The following is a 21,944-nucleotide window of genomic DNA, read 5'->3' on the forward strand; positions in this document are numbered from 1 at the left end:
TGGGATGAACGACCATGGTCAGTTTGCCTTCCAGTTCGCTGTGTCAGGCTCATCGCTCTACTTGCGTTGGGTAGACTTTCAAATTGATGGATGCGCTGATGCCACTTTCGCTCACAGGCGACGGACTTGCGCTCCTCACGCCTTCCGGCAGCGACGCCCCGACTCGACTTGTCAGCGTCCCCTTCGCTCTCACTGGCGAACTCGTCCGCATCCACCTCCACCGCCACGAACCCGACTACTACATGTCGCACGGCGACTTACTCGAGATAGTCGAGCCGAGCGAGCGCCGCAAGGCAGAAGTGCAGGAGCTGCCGGGACGGGTCCTGAGTGCCGAGACGAAGGAGAAGTTGGATCAGGTTCGGGCAAAGTTCGGGAACAGGGTGCAGTGCCAGTACTTTGGCGAGTGCAGCGGGTGCCAGGTGCGCCAAACCTCTAGCGACGCGAGTAAATACCGCGCTAATTCTTTGCATCCTCAGTACCAACCGCTCGCATACGAGGAGCAGCTCGAGATGAAGCGCGATCTTGTCCGCCGCGCGTTCGCCAACTTCTCGCAGCTCGACCCGTCGCTCATCCCCGAAATTGGACCGACTCTCGCTTCGCCTCTCCAGTACGCCTACCGAACGAAGCTTACGCCGCACTTCCAGGTTCCGCCTTCGTCGAATCCGAATCGGAACAAGCGGAAGAAGGGCGGAGCGGAGGTCGAGGCGCCGAAAAAGGAGTGGGAGGTGACCATTGGGTTTGAGCAGAAGGGACGGAAGCGGATCGTTGACATCGAGGAGTGCGTTATCGCAACCAAGGTCATCAATGAGGCGATGGTGACTGAGCGGGCAAAAGTCAAAGAGTGCGTATGGCGTCCTCGCTCTTTTCGCGACCGCAGGACAAGCCTCACGCTGGGACTCTCTCGAAGGGACATTTCGAAGTACAAGCGTGGTGCGACCCTCCTTCTGCGCGACTCGCTTCCTCCTCGACCAGCCGACGCGACCGCCAAGCCCGCCGACTACGCTCCCTCGACGGAACCGCACGTCTGCATCACCGACCACCACGCGACGGTCCGAGAGCAGGTTGGCACGAATGAGTTCGAGCAACAGGCTGGCTCGTTCTTCCAGAACAACAACTCGATCCTGCCTTCTCTGCTCGACTACGTGCGCGAAGCGATCGGTCCGCGCAAGGAGGGCGAGGAGCGCTACCTCGTGGACGCGTACACAGGCAGCGGCTTGTTCGCCATCTCGCTTGCGGACCAGTTCGACCATGTCGAGGGCGTCGAGATTGACAAGGCGAGCATCCGGTGGGCGAAGAAGAACGCCGAGTACAACAAGGGTCCTGGACGAGGCGAGGTCGGTTTCCAAGACGGCAAGGCGGAGGAAATCTTCAAGGTGCGCTCTCGCTGCGCTCGCTGTTGAGCCCGAGTATCGCCGACGCAGCCTTTCTTTCCCAGGACATCACCTTTCCGCCTGAGCGCACGACCATCGTCATCGACCCGCCCCGAAAAGGCTGCGACGAGCTCTTCATCTCGCAGCTCCTCGCCTTCGCGCCCCGCAACGTCGTCTACGTCTCGTGCAACCCTCGAACACAAGCGCGCGACATCGGCATGATCGTCAGACAGTCGACGGCGGCAGGCAAGCCTTACCGGATCGACAGCGCGAGGGCGGCCGACCTCTTCGCCAACACGCATCACGCGGAGGGCGTCGCTGTCCTAAGCAGGGAGGTATAGCATGGTAGACAGGTAGAGACAGGCACCGGACCCAGGACACGCTGCGAATGCTATCCTTGCGTTTGGGAAGGCCGCCGACCGCTCGCTCGCTTGTTCGCCAGGATCGGCGAGAGCATAGTGGAGCGCGGAAGAATGACATAACGAGGAACGTAGTTCTACGGGCGAGGGAGAACGAGATGAGGAATGCGTCGCTCGTGTTCCTGCGCTGCTACCGTCAAGACGGCGTCGAAGATGAAGGTTCGCTGGGTGTGCTCATCGCGCCGGATCCACTTTGCCTGCGTCGGAGGCTTCTCGAGGTAGCGGTCTGCATCATACGGCTCGTATTGCCACGAACATCGCTCGTTCCGCATAGGCGTGTAGGCGGCTTTGTTCGGGACTGCCGGGACAGACGGCGTCAGGCTAGCTCAATACGGTCAAAGCGGAGGAGGGAGCATACGGTTGCGGGAGTCGAGCATCCAACGCGAGCCTCCGCCGAGGGTGCCAGCCGCCCAGTCCTTGACAGCCTTGACGCCGAGGTCTGCGAGGTGAGCCAAGTTGCCTCCTGCCCTATAGACCAGTGCAGGGCAGGCCATGAGGTGCAATCCATCCTGTTGGGCTCGCAAATACGTGTACACTCCAACCCCTCGGGCAGCCCAGCCGGTACGGATAATTCCCATGGTGTGGGCAGACCCGCCGACGTGTATGACCGGGGCGAGCATTGCGGGCAAGATGATCTCTGCATGGCAGGAAGATCAGCAGCGTAAGGAAGACGCAGGACTCGTGCACATACCGACGTGCTCCTCCTGACTGTCCGGCGCGAGACGTTGTCGGCGGATGAAAACCTCGTCTCCCACAAGTTGCGCCTTTGGCATGTCCCGCATGGTGGTCTGGGTCAGCTCCTTGAACCAGAGATCGCAGAGGCACTGGGCTTGCTGAAGGATGGCAGCCTGGCGATTGGATGCACTGAGTCTTCGTTCAGCTTATAGAACAGCGTCGGCGCACCTCGTCGGCATGCCCACTCAATGGTACGGCAGCAGCAGGAAAGTGCCGAGCGATATAATCAGCCAGATAGCGTCGCTTCTCGCCAGCTGCCGAGAAAACGTCAGTGATAGGAAGGGAAGGATTCGAGGACGAGTCGAGCTCACCGATATACTCCTGCTGCTGGGGCGTCAAAGCGGTCGGCTGAGCCATAGCAAAGGAACGACGATGACGGCAAGAAGCGAGAAGGGAGGGAGAAAGCACGGGAGCGAGAGGGGAGACCAGCGATCCGGGCGGCAACACCGCGGAGCGCCTCCTATGTCGGTGGTCTCGTCGCACAACGCGGAAGAGGGGAGACGGCGAGAGAGCGCAGGGCGAGAGGTAGACGAGACGTGAAGCAGAACACGATGGGAAAGCGACCGACGCACCGAAGCCCTCCGCTTCTCCCGCTGCGAAACACCCGACGATGGAGAACCGAGTGAATAACGTGCTCTAAGCTCAACTCTACTCCGCAATCTAGCAAACGACGCGCTCAGTAGACCTCAAGAACGTAGCGCTCCTCCTCCTTCATCTCCTCGATGCGAGCCTGCGCCTTCTCGGTCGACCATCCCTTGGTCTGCAAGGCCTTGACGAGCGCCTCGTAGACGTCAGGGACGGGCCAAGTCGGTCCACAGAGCGTGAAGAGACCGTTGTCGTCCTCGAGGAGCTTGGCGAGGAGCTCGCCGTCCTCGTTGATCTTGTGCTGGATATAGACCTTCTTGTCGGTGTCGCGCGAGAAGGCGAGACCCATGTGCGAGAGCACGCCTTCCTGCAAGTACGCCTCGAGTTCCTCGCTGTCAATGTGAAGAGTGGCGTCAGTCTTCAGCTATCGAGGACCAAGGAAGCGTTACGCACCCGTAGAGGTACTCCTGCGCGCGGTACCGCGAGCCAAAGTAGTAGACCAACGGTCCGACCTCGCGACCCTGAGCCCTCTGCCACGCGCGCTCCTGGATGAAGGCGCGGAACGGCGCAGCGCCTGTTCCGAGACCGGCCATGACGATGGGCTGGGTGTCGAGGGGCGGGAGCTTCATGACCGACGGCTTGATCGACGCCATGACTTTGTCGCCGGGCTTGAGGCCTGCGAGGTAGCGCGTGCACTGGCCGTAGCGGGGCGAGCCTGCGGAAGAGACGCGTGTCAGCTAACTCACAACAAGCGGGAAGCGAAACGGAACACACCCTTCGGAGTCTGCCACTCGACGGTGACGATGAGGAGGTGAACCGAGTCGCCGACAAAGTTCTGCGACGATGCGATCGAGTAGTGGCGAGGCTTGATCTCCTCAATCTCGCGAACGAGGTCCTCGACGGTCGGCTTGGCCGAGGGGAACTGGCGGAGGATGTCGGCGTAGGTGACGGTCTCGAGCTCGCTCATCTTCTTGAACGTCGACGATCCCTCGGGACTGGCGATGAAGCGAAGCGCGCGCTCCTCGGCCTTGTTCGTCGCGTACTTGGAAAGCGTCTCGTAGAACGACTTGCCGGGCTTGCCGAAGATGTCGAGGTTCTGCTGGAAGACCTGGAAGATGGTGCGCTGCTCGACGCGCGAGTGGTCGTGGCGCGAAGGGAGGTTGACGACCGCCTCGGGGTCAAGTCCGTACCACTCGAGGAACTCGCGAACCTCGTCCGCGTCGTTCCAGCCATGAATGCCGAGCGCCTCGCCAACCGCATACTTGAGGCCGGTTCCGGCGGTCGAGAACTCGATGTGGAAGACGTTGCGGTCGTACGTGTCGGGTGTGAGGCGCCTGTTCTCGCTGACGGTGATGAGGTAGTTCTTCTCGGGCAAGTCGGGGCGGAGCTTGTTCTCGAAGGTCGTGTCGAGCGAGAAGGCCTCGGGGAAGAGGAGGCGGTGCGCAGCGTGGTGCCACGAGTGCTTCTGCGCCGCCGTGCCGCCTGCAATGCCGGGAGCGGGGTCGGCGAAGGTGCGGAAGGCGTTGGGTCCAGCGGCGGTCGGGACGAGGACGGGAGGAAGGGCAGTAGGGATATCGACCTTGTTGCCCTCCTCATCGACAGGCTCGTCAGCCCACTCGGGGACGACATCGACCTTGAGGAGCGCGTTGCGAACCGCGCCAATAACCTCGACGAGCTTGGCGGCGTTCCAGTCGGCGAAAGTCGGAGTCTGCGCAAGGAGCGCGACGAGCTCCTTGGCCGAGATGGACGCGGGGAGGTACAGCGTCCAGAAGACGATCTCTGCGACGTCCGAGGCGGCAACTCCATGGGCCTTGGCGACCTTGTCAACATCGATCGAGAAGACGTGACCCGACGAGCCGGCAGCGATGTCGACGAGAGCCTTGCGCTGAGCGTAAGGAAGCTTGGTCGCAAAGTCCTCGGCGGTCCAGTTACCCGCAACGACGACGCGCGTGTCCTTGTCGACCGTCTGAGCCGAGATCGGTCCGTAAGCCTTGAAGACGCTCTGCGGAGCGCCGATGTACAAGAGCGAGGGAGCGGTAGTCGCGACGACCGACGCGACAGTCGACTCGGTGCTAGCCTTGCCCGCCTGCTCGAGGAGGAGCGCGGCATGCTGGACGCCTCCCTGGCGGAAATTGTCGTAGGTGACTTGGAGCTTGGCGCTGACGGCGGTGTTGGGCGCCGAGAAAGTGTGCGCGAGAGTCGACGGGACCGACTCGGTCGAGCCGGAAGTTGAGTCGAGGTCCCACCAGACGGCGAGCTTGGCGTGCGCCGGGAGGAGCGACTTGAGCGAGGCTGCGAGGGCACAATGCGAGTCAGTACACCGCTCGGAGAGGACTTTAACGCCCGCGAGAGACTCGCCAGCCTTGATTCCGGCAATCTTGGCGATCCTCGCCGCCCAGTCCTGGACAGTCGGGACCGACTCAGCCTTGACCGGCAAAGCGCGAACCTTGATCGCGGCATCGCCCTGCTCAAGGACCGACTCGAGGACCTCCTCAAACAAGGGTCCACTGGCCTCTCCCTCCTCGGTCAAGACAAACAAGTTCTTGACAGACTTGGGGAGGGCAGCGAAGAGTGCCTGGCTGTTCCACGGCTGGAGGACGCGGACGGTGAGGACTCCGACGTCCTCGGTCGAGGAGGCGAGGATTGCGGCTTTGGCTGCGGCCGAGTAGGTCGAGGCGGGGAGGACGAGGACCTTTGACGCATTCGACGATCCGGCGTACGAGAAGTACGGGACTTGGTGCGCCTCGAATGCCGCATCGAAGTTTTTCGCTCCGACAGCCGAGGCGGGCGCGAGAGGAGCAAGCTGGCGACCAGCAGTCAAGCCATCAAAGACATTGACGAGGTCCTTTCCGGCGTCCTTTGCGAGTGCAGTACCGACGACGGCGGCTTCCTCGGGCGTCTCGGAGAAGACGACGGCTCCTTGCCAGCCTCCTTCGCGGAGCTGTTTGGCGCCTGCGAGGACGGCGGCGAGGTCCGGGACTTGAGCGAGGGTGGGTTCGCCCTCCTCCTCCTTCGATGCGGCGAGGGAAGACGTCTGGGTCGAGACGTGGACGTTCAATGCCGGACGCTTGGACTGCTCAGGAAGGGCAAGAAGCGAAGGAACGAGGGCGAGGAACGCCTCGGATCCAGCAAGGACCGCAACGGGTTTATCGGCCTTTCCCTCGCTCGCTCCCTTACTTGTGTAGGCAGCCGACTCGACGAATCCGACGAGTGCGGATCCAGCGCCTGCGCGGACTTGCATAGGGTAGACGCGCGCATCGGCTGAGCGAGAGGGGAGCGAGGAACCGAAGGGCGCGGAGGGGGTCGAGTCGTAGGTGAAGACGGCGGAGGAGGACGCGAGTGCGTCTTGCTCGATGAGCGTGTGGAGGGTTTGGAGGGTGGCCATCTTTTGTCAAGTTCCGCGACGGAGGGAAGAGGGAGAGGGAGGTGCGAGGCGAGGGTCGACGAAGAGCGTCTCCTGCGTTGGCGGTGGTCGCGAACGGTGTCAGTGTACTGCTCAAGACTTTCTCCATTGCCTGCAGGTCCCCTCAAAGCGTGCGGCGAGCAAACAAGCCCATCCGCCCCCCTCGCTCGCCATCGCCAACCGGAAGGCCTCTCCCGCGCGCGCAACACCCGCCGGTGCATCGGGCGCGCCGCGAAAAGTGTGACGGGTGCTCACCTGTGTTGCCTGGGTGCGACTGGCCCAAAGGGAGCGCGAAGGGAGCGGGTGAGGGAGGGAGAGCCGGAAGGCGTGCTGGATGGATGCGGACCAATCTCGCCACTCGCGCCGGGCCTTTGCGGGTGAGTCTAGGGGTGGTGTTGTGAGTGCATTACAAGTAGTAAGCGAGTCGAGCAAAGTCCTCCAGAGTCGAGCAGGAGCAAGTCGTCGTAGTCGCTCTGGTCGCGTCGCTTGCTGGACGGAGCAGGTCAGTCAAGTAATGCTGAATGAGTTGCAAGTACACAAGAAGTAGCCCAGAGAGAGTGAGGGTGGACTGCGCAGTCCCCCCCTGGCCACATTTCACCTCGTCGCCTCGCCCTCGACACGCCAACAAGGCTATAAGTTAGCTGCTTTACTGGGGAAACGATACTCGCTGGGCAGACTCACACTCGCCCGCCATGGCCACGCTGGACTCGCACCCATACAGCTCGCCCTCTCCCTCGTCCTCGACCCCACCATCCACCAACCCCCTCCCCCGGTCCGCGTCCCCTCCTCCCTCACCCTCTCCCTGGAAACGCATGGTCGGCAGACTGTCACGCAAAAACTCGGCCGCGTCGTCTCCCCAACTCGCGCAGACTGCGACGTTCGCACCCTCTCACGGACTGGGCGGTGCAGACGCCGACGGTCCCGGCGACAAGGGACAGCAGCAGCCAACGTTCTTCACCGGCGGAGGCGGAGGAGGGGCCAGCAACTCGTCTCACAGCGCACTCGCAAGCTCGACGGGTTCGCTCCGGCCGCCTTCGACGCCGGGAGGAGGGACCCGCTCGACCTCGTTCGCATCGACTGCTCCGTCCGCCTCGCCCGGACTCCAACTCTCGCGCGGTACAAACTCCGGCCCAGACGGCTACTTCGGAGCACACGCTGGGAGTGTGAGCGGGACGTCCAGCCCCGCGCTAAGCAGCAAGAGTTGGAAGTCTGGGTCGATGTCAATGTCGGGCAAGGAGAACCACTCGCGCAAGACGGACAAGTTTCGGTCTTTGTCGCGCTCGCAACGCGGGCGGAGACGGAGTGGGACCGGTGCAGGAGCGGGAGCGGGCGACACCTCGACGCCCTCCCAACGGCTCGCCAGCAACCCGATCGGCTCCTCTCATTCGGGCGGATCCAGCGCAGTCCGATTCCTCCGCCGCGTCGCCTCGGCACCCAACACCAAAGCCCTCTTCAGCGGGTCACTCTTCTCCTCCTCTTCGAGCTCGCACCCGTACCCGGCTTCCAAGAACGCGTTCAGGGGAGACTCAGGGGAGGACGAGCGAGTGCCCCCGCTGCCGAAGGGGGTCATACCCGTGGGAGAGATGCACGATTCGGGCGTGTCGTTCGGTTCGACGTCCGAGAAGAAGAATGCCAAGGCGGGGGCGCCGACTCTCGACGGAACCAAGTCGAGTTCCGGGTCGTCTTCGTCCTCCTCCGGCGGCGGCGGCGTCTCGAAGATGGCCCGCCAGCCCTCCCAAGCCTCCACCGCGCCCTCCCCAACCCGCTCTCGCTCCTCCCCTCAAATCAGCAACAAGTCTCCCTCGCTGCCTTCCTCCTCTCTCCTCGCCCCTCCCTCGCCCAACCTCCCTACCACCTCCCTAAACGCCGGCGGCCTCCCCGGCTCCCCCCGCGCCGCCTTCCGCCGAACCTACTCCTCCTCCTCGATCCGCGTTCGGAACCTCGAAGTCGGCCCTTCCTCGTTCCAGAAGATCCGGCTCTTGGGAAAAGGGGATGTAGGGAAGGTGTATCTCGTGAGGGAGAAACAGAGCAGAAAGTTGTTTGCGATGAAGGTGTTGAGTAAGAAGGAGATGATCAAGAGGAACAAGGTCAAGCGCGCGTTGGCCGAGGAGGTGCGTCCCGTTCCCTTCTTTTCCCTCCCTCCGACTTCTGTCTTGACTGACGCGTGGGTGGATGTGCGCAGGAAATCCTCGCCGGCTCGAACCACCCGTTCATCGTCACGCTCTACCACTCTTTCCAGTCCGACGACTATCTCTACCTCTGTGCGTCTCCTCCCTCCCTTCCCTCTCCCTCCTTTCCTGCTCCTCCCTCCTCCTTCTACTCGCCCCGCTCTCCCACTTCCCCCCTCGCTAACCTCGCGACTCACGGCTTAACAGGCATGGAATACTGCCTCGGCGGCGAATTCTTCCGCGCGCTCCAAACCCGTCCGGGCAAGTGCCTCCCCGAAGAAGACGCAAAGTTTTATGCGGCAGAGGTGGTGGCGGCGTTGGAGTACCTCCATTTGATGGGGTTCATTTACAGGGATTTGAAACCCGAGAGTACGTTCGCTTCCTCGCTCGTTCGTAGGTGAGAGGGGAGGAGGAGCTGACGGTTCGCCCACACGCGCGCACAGATATCCTCCTCCACGAAACAGGCCACATCATGCTCTCCGACTTTGACCTCTCGAAACAATCCGACCCGAACGGGTTCGGTGGCGCACCGGCTGCGATCAAACTTATCACGCCGAATGGGGTGCCGCTTGTTGATACGAAGAGCTGTATTGCGGATTTTAGGACGAACTCGTTTGTTGGGACCGAGGGTGAGTGCGCGTTTGCCGGTTCGGTGAGGCTTCGTGCGAAGGGATCGCTGATAACACCGCATCACGCGCACACAGAGTACATCTGCCCCGAGGTCATCAACGGGCGAGGACACAGTTCGGCCGTCGACTGGTGCGCTGCCCTCTTCCTCCCGCTTCCTTCTCCACGTAGCTCATCGACGTCGCTCGCCCGCAGGTGGACGTTCGGCATTCTCGTCTACGAGATGCTCTACGGCTGCACGCCCTTCAAAGGCCCGAACCGTCACGCGACCTTCTCCAACGTCCTCCGCAACGAGCCTTCCTTCCCCGACCACCCAGCCACGACCACCCTCTGCAAGAGCGTCATCAAGAAGTTGTTAATCAAGGACGAGAATCGGAGGTTGGGGAGCCAGAGCGGCGCGAGCGAGGTCAAGCAGCATCGGTGGTTTGCGAGTATCAATTGGGGGCTGTTGAGGCATCAGAAACCGCCTATCGTTCCGCAGGTCGTGTGCGTGTCCCTCTCTCCCTCCCTGTCGCGCGAAAAGTCGAGCTGACGAGCGTATTGGGAGGCGCGCAGAAACGCCGAGCAAACCAACTTCCGCTCGATGCGCGAGTCGAAATCGCTCGACCTCGAAGGCCAATCCGCGTGGCTTCCCTGGCCGGAAGCCGAAGACGGGTTCCACCAGACTCCGTCCGCCTCGCCTTTGCCTACTCCTGGTCTGACGCCAGTTGGGACGCCCGGGTTGGGAGCAGCACCGACGATGGTTGTGGATGTTGTGCCGAGTGCGAAGAAGGAGAGGAAGGAGAGGAGGCATAGGAAGGAGGGCGCTGAGGGGGTTATGGCGTGAGAAGGAGGCGACTTCAACTTCGGCCCGACTTCGCTCCTCTCGTCCTCCTCTCGTACCCTCTCTCCCGACTCTCCTTCCCACGTCTCTCATCCTCGCTTCCGTCCATTCGGCACCGCCTCGTTTCGCCCCCAACTCACGACTCACGACCGCGACTATTCGCCATGTATCCCTCGCCCCGTCTTCCGTCCTCGAGCCGGTACTCACCCTTACGTCTCTCCATCTTCTCTTCCACTCGCCGCCGCTTTCGCCCTCTCTCCGCTTTCCAACTCGGCATCGCATGCGCTGGTCGCGCGCTTACCTTACGACCCCTTTACTCCCCTCGTACGCCCGCACCTACACGACCGCCCCTATCCCGCATCGCATGTTGTCATACTCTTGCCTCCTCCACACTTGTCATTCCGCGCTTTAGCTCGCATATATACTTTCCGGCACGTTCAACTTCAGAAATGTCAGTCGTCCTCTTCTTTCGTAGACAAGTCTGCGCATCTTCTTCGTCGACAAGACTACACTCACGGAATTTTGACCGTTCGGCTGGGCATCTAAGCATTCTGGCACGTGCCTCGAAGTCGGCCGTTCCTCGTCCTTGTCAGAGTGAGCGAAGTTGGCCCTCGTCGTTGCTTCAGGCTTGCCCTTGTCCCGCTCACTTCCTCTCGCTTGTTCTCGCTCGCCGGCCGTCCCTGCCCTGTCAAAGCTCTCAAGGATCCGTACCTGGCCCTTCCTAGCCGTCCGCTCGTCTGTCTGCGCCCGGAACTCCACCACCGCCTCATCGCCCAACCATGCCCAAGGCGGGCTCGTCACGCCGCGCGCCGACTCGCGAGCCATCCAGCGAAGACGAGCTGGCAGACGACCCTTCGCTCCAGCCCGCACCGCCTGCGAGTCCCTTGCGCGCCGCTGTCAGCAAGGGGAAGAAGCGAGGTCCCGACGCCAAGGCAGTCGCTCCCGCACCGCCCGGCAGTCGCGCTACGAAGCCTTCCCTGACTCGCAGGACAAGTGCGCAGAAGCCGCAGCCTACGCGAAGGCGCAGCACGGCCGAGGACGCGGGACCTTCGACTGCCCTAGCTGCTCTCGAGCGCTTCCGTTTCAAGGGTGCGGCAGTCGCGAAACTCGACCCGAATACGATGAGCGATCCTTCTTCGCCGGGTCCGAGCGGACCGAGCAAGACTGCGCGTCCGCCGAAGCGTCTCGACGATGCCGCCGTTTCCGACCCCTCGCCTGCTCTCGAGCTTCGCCGCAAGCGCTCCTCGACTACCGCATCGCTTCCTGACGAGTCGAAGGAGAATTTCACGACCAAGCGCCGTCGGACCGAGCCGGTCTTTGTGATTCCTGACTTTGACGAGGACGGAAACCCTGTCGAGATTGAGCGGGAGACGTCTCTCTCGCCAGCTGCTTCCGCATCGACACCCGCCAAGCCTTCCGCTGCTCTCTACGATGCGGACGCCCGCCAACTTCAGTCGTCCCCTCCACGTCCGCAGACCAGCACTTTGAAGCAGCCGACCGACGGACAACCTCGTGCTCTTTCCGCACAGACCTCGCCGCTCCGCCAGCTTCCGTCGTCCATCGAGCTCCCTACGCAACTTGCGATTCGCCTGATGCGCCAGCCAGATAAGGCTGAGCACGCTCACCCAGCTTCCGAGCCTGCCGAAGTGGGCGTCCGTCCTCCGCCCTCTTCCGCCAGCGCGCATCTTACGAACGAGCAAAAGCAGGCGGTTGACGAGATGATGGCTGACCTCGAAGGGATGGATGCGGACGCGTTTCAGGAGCTTGAGGAGACACAGGAGCGCGAAGAGTTCGCTGGAGAAGCCGGTGAAGCGGGTCGCGAGGATGCGGGCGAGGATCCCGACAAGACTCTGTGCGTTGAGACGTGTCTTGCGCCGTGAACAGCGAGGCTGACCCGCTTCTACGGCGCAGAGTCGACCCTCCTCTCGCCGAAATCGACGCTCTCGTCAGGCCCGACAAGCTCGCCGAGCCCGCCTTAGCACAAAGTATCACCCAGCCTACTGAGAGGGCGGACCGCACCAAGGGCGCGCCCGATGTGACGACCGCTCACGCCCAAGCCGCCGACACCGCTTCTTCCGCCTCGCCTACGCGCCGCCTTCAAGTCGGCGCCGATCCTCGCTCGCCTGTCCCCGTAGCTCGGGACTTCTCTCCCAGTCGACTGCCTACCTCTCCGGCTCAAGCCCGCCTAGCCAGCCCGCAACCCCTCCATCGTCCAATTAATCCCCCTCGCCCGCCTCCAGCCTACCGCCTCGTCCCGCTCAGCATCGACGGCCTCGTCTCCCATCTCCGCGAAGTCGTCTCCGCCTCATCCCGATCCAGCACGAAAGGCGGCTTGTTCGAGGTCGAATACCTGCGCGGCGAAGTCAGCCGTCTCATTGAACAGCTCGAGGAGCGCGACGAGGTGATCAAGTCGCTTGCGGAGCAAGTCAGGGACGCCGAGCGCGACGCTGCAGAGCGGAACGAGCGCGAGGAGGCGTGGGAGGAGGAGAGGCAGGCGTTCGAGAGGAAGGTCGACGTCTTGCGTGAGGTCAGACGCGGTCTGCTCGGGCAGGTTAAGGAGCTTGAGGGGCGAGTGGAAGAGCTGGAGAGGGCGTTGGCATCGACGAATCAGGCGGAGGACGGAGGAGGAGGCGGCGCGGCAGACGAGCGGGACGAGAACTTGTCTGCGGGAGAGCCAGAAGGTCACGAGTCGGCGGATGCGGGTACGGAGACGACGGCGCCTGCGTCGTAGACCGCCATGCATGAGTTGCGCTAGACGCAGGATGTGCAACACCGCTATCTCTCCCTGACCAGTGTTTCGGGACGAGGAAGACATTGTCTATCGAAGATCGACTCGTCTGCTGGGCGTCTCCTTCGTCCGTCCGGCCTCCTTTACTCTTGCCCTCATACTGTTTCCTCACTGTTCCGCGCTGTCGCTTGCCGACGCGACTTCGCCAAAATTGACCTTCGTGCCAGGGGGGGCTCGCCTCTTCGACGTCGTCGACCCGCAGTGACTCTCTCCTGCTGCTCGCTGGGCATCTGCCACGCTCAACTGCGGGCTTCTGCACCCTACACGCTCAGTTGATCACGCCCGGGCGTTGCGGCACCGCTCTCTCGCTCGACAGGAAGTTGGATCATTCGCGAGGGATGGAGCCGCTCAACACGGGCGTCGGGAGGCGCACGTCGGTGATGGGAGACTCCGGTGAGTGCTGCACTCTGTCCGAAAGGTGCGCTAGACAAGCTGATCCTTGGTCTGCGACGGGACAGCCACGACACCTGTCTCGACTCTCCCCGGAAACGGCTTCAATGCTCCTCCTTCTCCTTGGATCGATCAGTCAAGTCGAGTACCACAGACTCCTCGAGTAGGCGCGACACCGCAGCTCGGACGGCATCACCGCAAGAGCTCGACGGGAACCGCCTTTCCGCCTTCTCCGACTTCGAAGTGGTCGAGCTGGTTCGGGGGTGGCAAGGCGGGCGATGGGCGGAAGGACAGAGATGGACACCTGCCGACGTTTGGGAAGCGCGCGAGTGCGGCGCCGGCGCGGCCGTTCTACTCGGAAGGAGCGGGTCGAAGAGGGACGGCATCTCCACTTATCCTCGCTCGCAACATTGCTTTGCGACCGTTCTACCTCCTTGGACGACGAGGGCCTCTCCTTCCCATCATCGGCTTCGTCACCTTCATCCTCCTCTACCTCACCTACTCGACTTCGCCTTCGTCTCAATCCGTGAAGCTCCGCGTTCAAGGCGCTGTCGGGCCCTACATTCCGCAGCGAGCAGCAGATGCGATACGGTGGCGAGGAGCAGGCTTGAAACAAGCTCCGCTCGGCGCGGACAACCTGCTCGGCGGCGCAGGCGGCGTGGGACAGCAGCCCGTCGTGAAGAAGGCTGCTCCGCTCAAGCCTGAGGAGCTGCCCCCGGTCGGCATCGACTCGCGCATCAAACTCGAGGAGGGCAAGACTCACCCGATTCCGGGGCTCATGGCGCAGGCGAAGCAGAAGTGGGAGGACTTGAAGAACTCGCAGAGCCGGACGTTCGCGCAGGCTGTCAAGGAGTACAAGCGGCGGAACGGGCGGAATCCTCCAAAGGGGTTTGACCGATGGTGCGTTCGATCTGCTCTATGCCACAGACTTGCACTGATCGCTCGCCCGCAGGTACGCCTTCGCGAAAGCGCACAAGGTCCTCCTGATCGACGAGTTCGACCTCATCGACAAGGACCTCCTCATGTACCGCGCCTTCAAGCCCAGCGTCTTCCGCAAGCGCATCGGAGTTATGCAAGAAGTCGTCGACACGACCTGGACGATCCGGGTCGAGAACGGCAAGGTCCTCCGCGAGGGCCCGCTTGCGCACCACGACCGCGCGAGGGGCGTAGAGTTCCTCATGAGCCGATTCGCGCACTTCTTGCCCGACATGACGATCGTCTACAACGGGCACGATGGAGCGAGGATTGCGGTCGCGGCGGAGGAGCGGATCAGGCTGGAGGACTTGGCGAAGAAGGGCGAATGTGCGTCGACACGACATCGTGTCTCGTTCAAATATGCTGACTCGTCTCGCGCGCAGACGACGACGAGGAGGAGCCGCCGTTCTGGCCAAAGGAGCGCGGTCCGTTCCCGCACTGGGGCTACCCGATCTTCTGTCCTCCCGGCAGTCCCGCGCGCGAACTCGGCTTCGAAGGCTACGGCTACCACGCCTCGCTCGACGCAACAGGGTTCGAAATGCCCTCGCATCCGGAAGAGTCGATCGGCTCGCTCGTCGGCGACTTCAAAGGCTACATGGACGTCTGTTATGCGCCTCACTACCGCCACACGCACGCTACGACCTCGTGGGTGTTCGAGCACCACCCGACTCGCGTCATGCCGCTCTTTACGCCGGGAGTGCAGACCACCTTCGGGGACGTGCACGCCTTGATCGTCGAGCAGCTCGAGCTCGAGTCGCAGCACGATCCGGCATGGGAGGACCGACCGTTCACGAGCCTGCACTGGAGGGGTCAGACGTCTGGCCCTTTGTGGGAAAGCAAGACGCCCTGGCGGACCTCTCAGCGCTCTCGACTCCACCTCCTCTCGCATCAAGAAGACGGGTTCCGAAACATCACCATCACAGACGAGAACGACGTCATGCGCTCAGTCGAAGTTCCCAACTACCGCCTCAACCCGCTCTTCCTCGATACCGGCATGGTCGGACCGCCTGTCCAGTGCGTCAAGGAGGACGGGACGTGCGACAAGATGTTCGAGGTCTTCCAGGGCTACGACAAGCGCGTGTCGTTTGACCGGGCGAGCTTGTACAAGTTTGTGCTCGGTGCGTCGCCGTCGAGCTACTCTTCGGATGAAGGCAAAGTTGACTTTCCGCCTCGACTTCCACAGATGTCGACGGCAACAGCTGGTCTGGTCGCTTCCGCCGTCTCATGCTGTGCGTCGATTCCTCGCTCGCTCATACTCGGACAAACCGTTGATATTCGGAAGTGCAGCTCGAACGCCGCAGTCGTCAAGGCGACCGTCTTCCCCGAGTTCTGGACGGTGAGTCGCCGCTCGCTGTTTCTCTGCTATCACTCTGCTGACTCTCCGTGTCTTCGCTCGTGCAGGACTGGGCTATTCGTGCGTCACGGCCTTGCTATGACGCTTCGCTCTCCGCTGACCTTGCATCTCCGGTCGAAACAGCCTGGCTGCACTTCATCCCAATGCAGGTGCGTCTCTTTCTGTTCCCTCTCGTAAGGACCCGCAGCTAATCTCATAACACCGCAGGTGGACTACGCCGACATGTGGGACATCCTCGCGTTCTACCGAGGCGGGATCAACGGCGAAGGCGCGCACGACGACCTCGCGAAGGATATTGCCGTCGCGGGCAAGGAATGGGTCAAGCAGTGCTACCGGTGGGCCGACCTCGAGGCTTACCAGTTCAGGTGTGTCCGACGTCTCCCTTCTCCGACTTCGCGACCGGGCGATTGACAAAGGGACGATGTGCAGGCTCCTCCTCGAGTATGGACGGCTCTTCAATGACGAGACTGAGCCTGGCAGTAACGACTTCACAGGCGATACGTGAGTCGCCACACTGCGAAGACCTCCAAGTCGTCCCGCTGACCCTCTCTCCGTCGCAGGTCTGTCGAACCGCGGTGGAATGGTCCGGTGAAGCTGCAGTAGACGAGGGGCGTGTGCGCATCTTGCAATTACCACTTCGCAGTTTCCCCTGTTCGTTGCTGCGTTCGAGACTCGCTCGTCGGATGTTCCGATTGCTCTCTCTCTCTCCCTCTCGCTTCGTTCTCTTCCTTCCGCCTGCTTGCACGATGGCTGCCACTGCTCCCACTCAGAGTGTCGATGTCTGTACGCCCAACTCCTCCCGCGAGCTCGCTTGAGCCAGTCCAGCGCGACTCGAACGCGTCCCTCTCCAGCCACGTCCAACAACTCACCCCTCCTCGCCCGCACACAGTGATTGTCGGCGCAGGACCGACCGGATTGGGTGCTGCCAAGCGTCTCCACCAGCTGGTTCGTCTCTCCCACTCCTTGCGCGCGTCGTCGGAGGTCTCGTCGCGTCTTTCCCAAGGTCCCGCTGAAACGGCTCGCTCGCCACGTTCCGCAGAAGCACACCAACTTCACGGTCGTCGACGCTCAGGCAGAGGCTGGCGGTCTCGCCTCGACGGACGTCACGCCCGAAGGCTTCCTCTTCGACGTCGGAGGGTGCGCACCCCATTTCCTCCTCCTCCGCAACTCGCCCGTTGGCGCTAGAAATCGCTCGTACACCGCGTTCCGTTGGGTTGACCTCGCGTTCTTTCCTGCACACGCAGACATGTCATCTTCTCGCACTACCTGTGAGTTTCCCGCTTTCTTTGCGCGGATGTCCGGGACTTTTGCGATCGACAGGCGGAGGAGACATTGTTGGCGGTCGAGCCCGACGTCGCAGAGACGCTGACAGCCCCGTCTGTGCAGCTACTTTGACGACTGCATCAACGAGGCGCTCCCCAAGCCCGATGACTGGTACGAGCACGAGCGCGTCTCGTACGTTCGCTCGAAGGGTGTCTGGGTTCCCTACCCCTACCAGGTGCGTCGCGAGGGTTCTCTTGCATCTGCTGCCAGTGACAGAAGTCGCAAAAAAGCATCCGCGAACAGCTGTACTGACATTTGCTCCGTGCGCACCTCCTCGCAGAACAACATCACGATGCTTCCGGTCGAGGAGCAGGTCAGGTGCATTGAGGGCATGATTGACGCCGCCGAGGAGCGCGTTCGTGCGGCTACCAAGCCCAGGAACTTTGATGAGTGGATCGTTCGCATGATGGGTGAGTTCGCCCGGCACTCTCGCTTTTCGCGGCGGGCTCCCTTGCTGACCGGTGCTGTGGAACAGGTGTCGGACTTGCCGACCTCTTCATGCGCCCTTACAACTTCAAGGTCTGGGCGACGCCGACGAGCGAGGTTTGTGTCCCCCCTTCGACCGTTCCTTCCCCCACGCTAATGCTCACTCGCCCCGCAGATGCAATGCGAGTGGCTCGGTGAGCGTGTCGCGGCACCGAGTCTCAAGCTCGTCGTCTCGAACGTGCTCAACAAGAAGGTTGCCGGCAACTGGGGCCCGAATGCGACGTTCCGCTTCCCTGCGCGCGACGGAACCGGCGGTATCTGGAAGGCGGTTGCCAAGACGCTCCCTCAGGAGCGCTTCCAGTTCGGCAAGTCGGTGCAGAAGATCGAGGCGTCGAAGAAGATTGCGCACCTCTCGGACGGCACGACCATCTCGTACCGCTCGATGATCTCGACGATGCCGCTCGACCAGATCACCGAGATGTCGGACGAGCTCGAGAACCTCCGCTCGACCTCGCGCGAGCTCGTCTACTCGTCGACGCACGTCATCGGCGTCGGAATCCGCGGCGTCCTCCCCCCTCGCATCGGCGACAAGTGCTGGCTCTACTTCCCCGAGGACGACTGCCCCTTCTACCGCGCGACCGTCTTCTCCAACTACTCGCCCTACAACTGCCCTCAGGCCGACGTCAAGCTCCGCACGATCCAGACTGCCGACCCCAAGCTCTCGTCCGGCATCGACACCAAGACCGAGCGCGCAGGACCGTACTGGTCCCTCATGCTCGAGGTCTCGCAGTCGACCCAGAAGCCCGTCGACGAGGCCAACCTCCTCGCCGAGTCGATTCAGGGACTCGTCAACACGGGCTTGCTCCAGCCCGAGGACGAGATTGTCTCGACCTACCACCGCAAGTTCCACCACGGTGCGCTGCGTTGCCTCCTAGCCTTTTCTCGAGCCGCCGCTGATGGCCTTGTGCGCAGGCTACCCCACCCCTTCGCTCAAGCGCAATGGCCAGCTCGCCGTCCTCCTCCCCGAGCTCCGCGAGAAGTACAGCATCTGGTCGCGCGGTCGGTTCGGTTCGTACAAAGTGCGTTTCCTCTCACGTTTCCTGCGTCGAACGAGACCACCTCGAGCGAGAAGAGCAGTGGCTGACGGCCGTCTTCGCCCCGTTCCTCGCTCGCCTTCGACTCCCGCCAACTCGTACTGCACCGGCTGCAGTACGAGGTCGCGAATCAGGATCATTCCTTTATGGTTGGCGTCGAGGCGGTCGACAATGTATTGTTCGGAGCGAATGAGTTGACCCTGGAGCAACCCGACGTGAGTGGTCCCTCGTTTCCCCCTCGTCCCAGCGCATCTCCCTCACTCAGCCTCGCTCTTGGCAGTACGTCAACGGTCGCAGGAACACCGAGAGGAGGTTGTAAGCGGTCGACTAGAGCGAGGTCGGAGGGTCTTTCGAGGTTGCGGGATACAGCCTCCAGCGTTCGTTTCTTACACTGTCCTTACAGCATGCCGTTGTTTCTCCCTTGCTATACACCTAGACGTTCATTCGAGCCCGTTCTGTGGCACGTCCAGCGCGACAAGCGTGCGAATCGGCTCTTCGCCTCTCCGACTCGCTCTCGCCTTCCTCCTTACGATCGCTCTTCCTTACCTTCCTCTCCGACTTCGACTCCGTCTACCTACCGCTCTCGCTCTCCCGGCTACGGCATCTCGCATCTCATCACGAACGAGCTGGCGGGAGAAGCGGAGTATCGAGCGGGATGAGCTGGGAATCGCCCTGGCGTTCACTCCAACTTCGCCTTATTTCTCGCCTGCGTGACCACCGCGCTGTTCGACTCGCAAGTCGCACCTACACACCCGGGACGACATTAGATCCTCTCGAGGCGCCCGTTTCTACAGACCGTCGAGACCTGCGAGTCGACCTCGCCCTACTCGTGCTTCTCGACGACTCAGGCTCCATGCTCGAATTTGACCGCACACTTCAAGTGTCGAACACGCTTATCTCGGTTCGTTAGGAGGACGGCGCGACATCTCGAGAGGGTTCCAGCGCCGGGCGCAGTCGATATTCTCGATTGCCTCGCTCTTCACGCCCACTGTATGGCGCTCCGACGGCTGTTCTACAGCTTTGGACGTCTGTGCGGCACAAGCTCGACTCGCGAAACATTGCTGGACGAGGAAGGACCCGCAACGCGCTTTCCGCTGGCCTTCTCAGGCGACTTCTCTCGCCTCTGCGTCTTCCAGCGACCTTATCAGCGCCCAAACCTTCATTGTGCGACTTCTCTTGCGTCGTGTGCGCTCTGCGCTCGACGCTTTGCTCCAGACTTGCCGACGAAGCCGTCTTCCGCCGTGTCCGCATTTTCCCACCGACCTCTTCCTGCGACGCTACACCCCCCATCCAAGCGGTTCGAATCTCCTCAGGATGCAATGCTGACGTGATTATCCAGCAGACCGCCCGACACCCATCCCACAGCGATACGCGCCATTCGACGAGCCTGCAACCTCCCCGTGCCAACCTCGCCAGCAACGACGTTCCAGCTTCGCCAGAGGTCGGCATCGACGTTGAACAGCCTAAGACCGGAGGTTGCGCATACAAGCAGGAGAGGAGGTGGATGGAGGGAGAAGGGAGGTTGGCTCGAGGAAGGAGGAGGAAGAACGGCGGGTCATCGCGTCGTTGTAGGCGAAGCGGACCGTTGTATAGTCGTTTCTGCAAGAGAAGGAGTAGTCAACGACGATTCTGTACCTTGAGAGACGTAGGAAGTAACCGAAAGGGAGACCACCTCGAGCGAGAAGAGCAGTCGCTGACGGCCGTTTTCGCCCCGTTCCTCGCTCGCCTTCGACTCCCGCCAACTCGTACTGCACCGGCTGCAGTACGAAGTGGCGAATCAGGACCATTCCTTCATGGTTGGCGTTGAAGCGGTGGACAACGTCTTGTTTGGAGCGAACGAGTTGATTCTGGAGCAGCCCGACGTGAGTGGTCCCTCGTTTCCCCCTCGTCCCGGCGCATCTCCCTCACTCAGTCTCGCTCTTGGCAGTACGTCGAGACCTGAGAAATGTGAGAACGCACAGGCTGATAATACGACAACATTCCGACTCTACCGCTCAACCCAGCCTCCTTCACTCCTTTCGTCTTCCTCGACCGCTTTCTCCCTCTTCCGCTCCAAGCCGCGACATAAAGAGGAGCGCTGCGACCAGCGCAAAGATGAAGAGCTGTTGTCGCGTCGAAAGAGTCGCTTCGCCGAGCGAGAGGGAGTCGAGCGGGTTGTCGAGGAGAAGGTTGAAGACGCGGGGAAGGACGAAGTCCTTGATGCCGACGGCAAGGAAGGTAGTGAGGGCGTCGCAGTTCTGCAAAGAGAGGTAGGTCAGCCGCTTGCTCGAGTATCGCAGGCAAAGGGTGAACAAACAGCGATGAGGTGCCAGAACGCCGCGAGGTTCGCCAGGCCGCACAGCGACGTAACGACCTCTTGCAGCCAGAAGCCAATCTCGGTGAAGAAGCCATAATGTCGGTAACGTTGAATCAAAGCGATTTCGCCCGAGAGAGCGGTCGGAAGGGCGAGGAGGAGGACGGACAGGAGGAGGTGGAGGAAGATAGTAGGCGGCGCAGTTGAGCTTGACCTGTTATCATTCGGTAGTCAGTCACGTCTATTCTGAGGAAGCGCGAGGCGAGCGCACCCTTCGATCGAGTCGTCCGTCGCCCTACGAGCCGCAACTTCTCCTTCTTCCGCCTGCTCAGTTCCCGTCTGAACAGCCAACACCCACCCGGTTACCGCTATCGCCCAGCCAACCGCGCAAGGCCATCCGCCTCGTCCACCTTCCGTCGAGATACCCGCTCCACCCGCGAGCGTCGCCGCGACGATAAGGCCGGGCACCGCAGTTCGTGCGTTCGTCAATGGTGAGGGTAGAAGACGCGCAGGTGATACGAGGGTGACGAAGGCGGTGATCAGAATTGGGAGGAGCCGGGCGAAGGACCAGAAGGAAGGATTGAGGGTTCGATGGGCGCGGATGTCGAGAAGAGCAGCGAGAGTCGAGCAAAGGGCGGCCGTGATGGTGTACGACGTGAGGTGTGTCCAGAGAGTCGAAGCGATAGGCGGAGCCGGGAGGAGTGATGCGAGAGAGGCGAGTAGTCGTGCGGACGAGGAAGAGTGAACATGAGCAGCCCCGCCGGTCAAAGCTCGCCGGCCGCCCCCTAGACGCTCGAGGAGCCGAGCAGCGAGGCAAATGACGGTCAAGACCACGAGCGAGAGGAGGAGGTGAAGTTGCGTCGAGACGAGGGGATGTGGGAACCTGCAAAGTCGCGGTCAGCTGCGATAGCGAGCTTGCGAGCACGTTCAGACACACCTGTACTCGCTCACGCTGTCTACCACGCTCGTCACGCTTGCCGCGCCCGTCGACACCGCCAGGTATCCCACAACCGCTCGCGATGAGGACTGCCTCAACACCGCTCGCACCGGCGCGGTCCGCAAGCCTAGCCAGCCCATCCTGAGCGTTCCAACGAGCAGCCAAGCGTCTCAGCCAGCCGGAGAGCGGTGACGGTGTGAGTGGTTCCGCGCGAACCTCTCCTCGCGCAGGTTG

The 21,944-nt window shown here is 62.1% G+C and overlaps 8 protein-coding genes across 8 annotated transcripts; 5 read left to right on the forward strand and 3 right to left on the reverse strand.

Moving 5' to 3' along the window:
- Nucleotides 1-14: 14 nt before the first annotated feature.
- Nucleotides 15-1,711, forward strand: RHTO_06767 (tRNA (m5U54) methyltransferase Trm2; the record flags this gene model as incomplete). Its single annotated transcript, XM_016420426.1, has 5 exons — nt 15-33; nt 118-419; nt 477-841; nt 908-1,373; nt 1,436-1,711. 5 exons carry the CDS (start codon nt 15-17, stop codon nt 1,709-1,711), a joined length of 1,428 nt encoding a protein of 475 aa, XP_016274827.1.
- A 155-nt stretch (nt 1,712-1,866) lies between these two features.
- RHTO_06768 (uncharacterized protein) lies at nt 1,867-2,881 on the reverse strand (the record flags this gene model as incomplete). Its single annotated transcript, XM_016420427.1, has 5 exons — nt 1,867-2,087; nt 2,148-2,426; nt 2,481-2,637; nt 2,693-2,778; nt 2,836-2,881. 5 exons carry the CDS (start codon nt 2,879-2,881, stop codon nt 1,867-1,869), a joined length of 789 nt encoding a protein of 262 aa, XP_016274828.1.
- A 319-nt stretch (nt 2,882-3,200) lies between these two features.
- Nucleotides 3,201-6,494, reverse strand: RHTO_06769 (sulfite reductase (NADPH) flavoprotein alpha-component; the record flags this gene model as incomplete). The annotated part of the gene is made up of 4 exons (XM_016420428.1): nt 3,201-3,501; nt 3,563-3,824; nt 3,884-5,401; nt 5,468-6,494. 4 exons carry the CDS (start codon nt 6,492-6,494, stop codon nt 3,201-3,203), a joined length of 3,108 nt encoding a protein of 1,035 aa, XP_016274829.1.
- Nucleotides 6,495-7,204: 710 nt separating this feature from the next.
- Nucleotides 7,205-10,133, forward strand: RHTO_06770 (serine/threonine protein kinase Nrc-2; the record flags this gene model as incomplete). Its single annotated transcript, XM_016420429.1, has 7 exons — nt 7,205-8,623; nt 8,695-8,773; nt 8,888-9,049; nt 9,124-9,309; nt 9,385-9,439; nt 9,503-9,793; nt 9,863-10,133. The coding sequence occupies 7 exons, from the start codon at nt 7,205-7,207 to the stop codon at nt 10,131-10,133; spliced, it is 2,463 nt and encodes an 820-aa protein (XP_016274830.1).
- A 776-nt stretch (nt 10,134-10,909) lies between these two features.
- On the forward strand, nt 10,910-12,861 carry RHTO_06771 (uncharacterized protein; the record flags this gene model as incomplete). Its single annotated transcript, XM_016420430.1, has 2 exons — nt 10,910-11,982; nt 12,042-12,861. The coding sequence occupies 2 exons, from the start codon at nt 10,910-10,912 to the stop codon at nt 12,859-12,861; spliced, it is 1,893 nt and encodes a 630-aa protein (XP_016274831.1).
- A 395-nt stretch (nt 12,862-13,256) lies between these two features.
- On the forward strand, nt 13,257-16,240 carry RHTO_06772 (capsular associated protein, glycosyltransferase family 90 protein; the record flags this gene model as incomplete). The annotated part of the gene is made up of 11 exons (XM_016420431.1): nt 13,257-13,311; nt 13,377-14,208; nt 14,261-14,610; nt 14,667-15,401; nt 15,467-15,512; nt 15,571-15,619; nt 15,685-15,697; nt 15,761-15,786; nt 15,845-16,002; nt 16,067-16,138; nt 16,198-16,240. The coding sequence occupies 11 exons, from the start codon at nt 13,257-13,259 to the stop codon at nt 16,238-16,240; spliced, it is 2,379 nt and encodes a 792-aa protein (XP_016274832.1).
- A 143-nt stretch (nt 16,241-16,383) lies between these two features.
- RHTO_06773 (UDP-galactopyranose mutase) lies at nt 16,384-18,799 on the forward strand (the record flags this gene model as incomplete). The annotated part of the gene is made up of 11 exons (XM_016420432.1): nt 16,384-16,420; nt 16,527-16,582; nt 16,677-16,774; nt 16,882-16,905; nt 17,024-17,135; nt 17,241-17,370; nt 17,436-17,503; nt 17,562-18,300; nt 18,359-18,465; nt 18,597-18,695; nt 18,761-18,799. 11 exons carry the CDS (start codon nt 16,384-16,386, stop codon nt 18,797-18,799), a joined length of 1,509 nt encoding a protein of 502 aa, XP_016274833.1.
- Nucleotides 18,800-20,489: 1,690 nt separating this feature from the next.
- Nucleotides 20,490-21,850, reverse strand: RHTO_06774 (uncharacterized protein; the record flags this gene model as incomplete). Its single annotated transcript, XM_016420433.1, has 4 exons — nt 20,490-20,717; nt 20,777-20,987; nt 21,045-21,656; nt 21,711-21,850. The coding sequence occupies 4 exons, from the start codon at nt 21,848-21,850 to the stop codon at nt 20,490-20,492; spliced, it is 1,191 nt and encodes a 396-aa protein (XP_016274834.1).
- Between the last annotated feature and the right edge of the window lie 94 nt (nt 21,851-21,944).

This window comes from Rhodotorula toruloides, assembly GCF_000320785.1.
Source record: "Rhodotorula toruloides NP11 unplaced genomic scaffold Scaffold5, whole genome shotgun sequence".
In the NCBI taxonomy this organism is placed as follows: domain Eukaryota; kingdom Fungi; phylum Basidiomycota; class Microbotryomycetes; order Sporidiobolales; family Sporidiobolaceae; genus Rhodotorula; species Rhodotorula toruloides.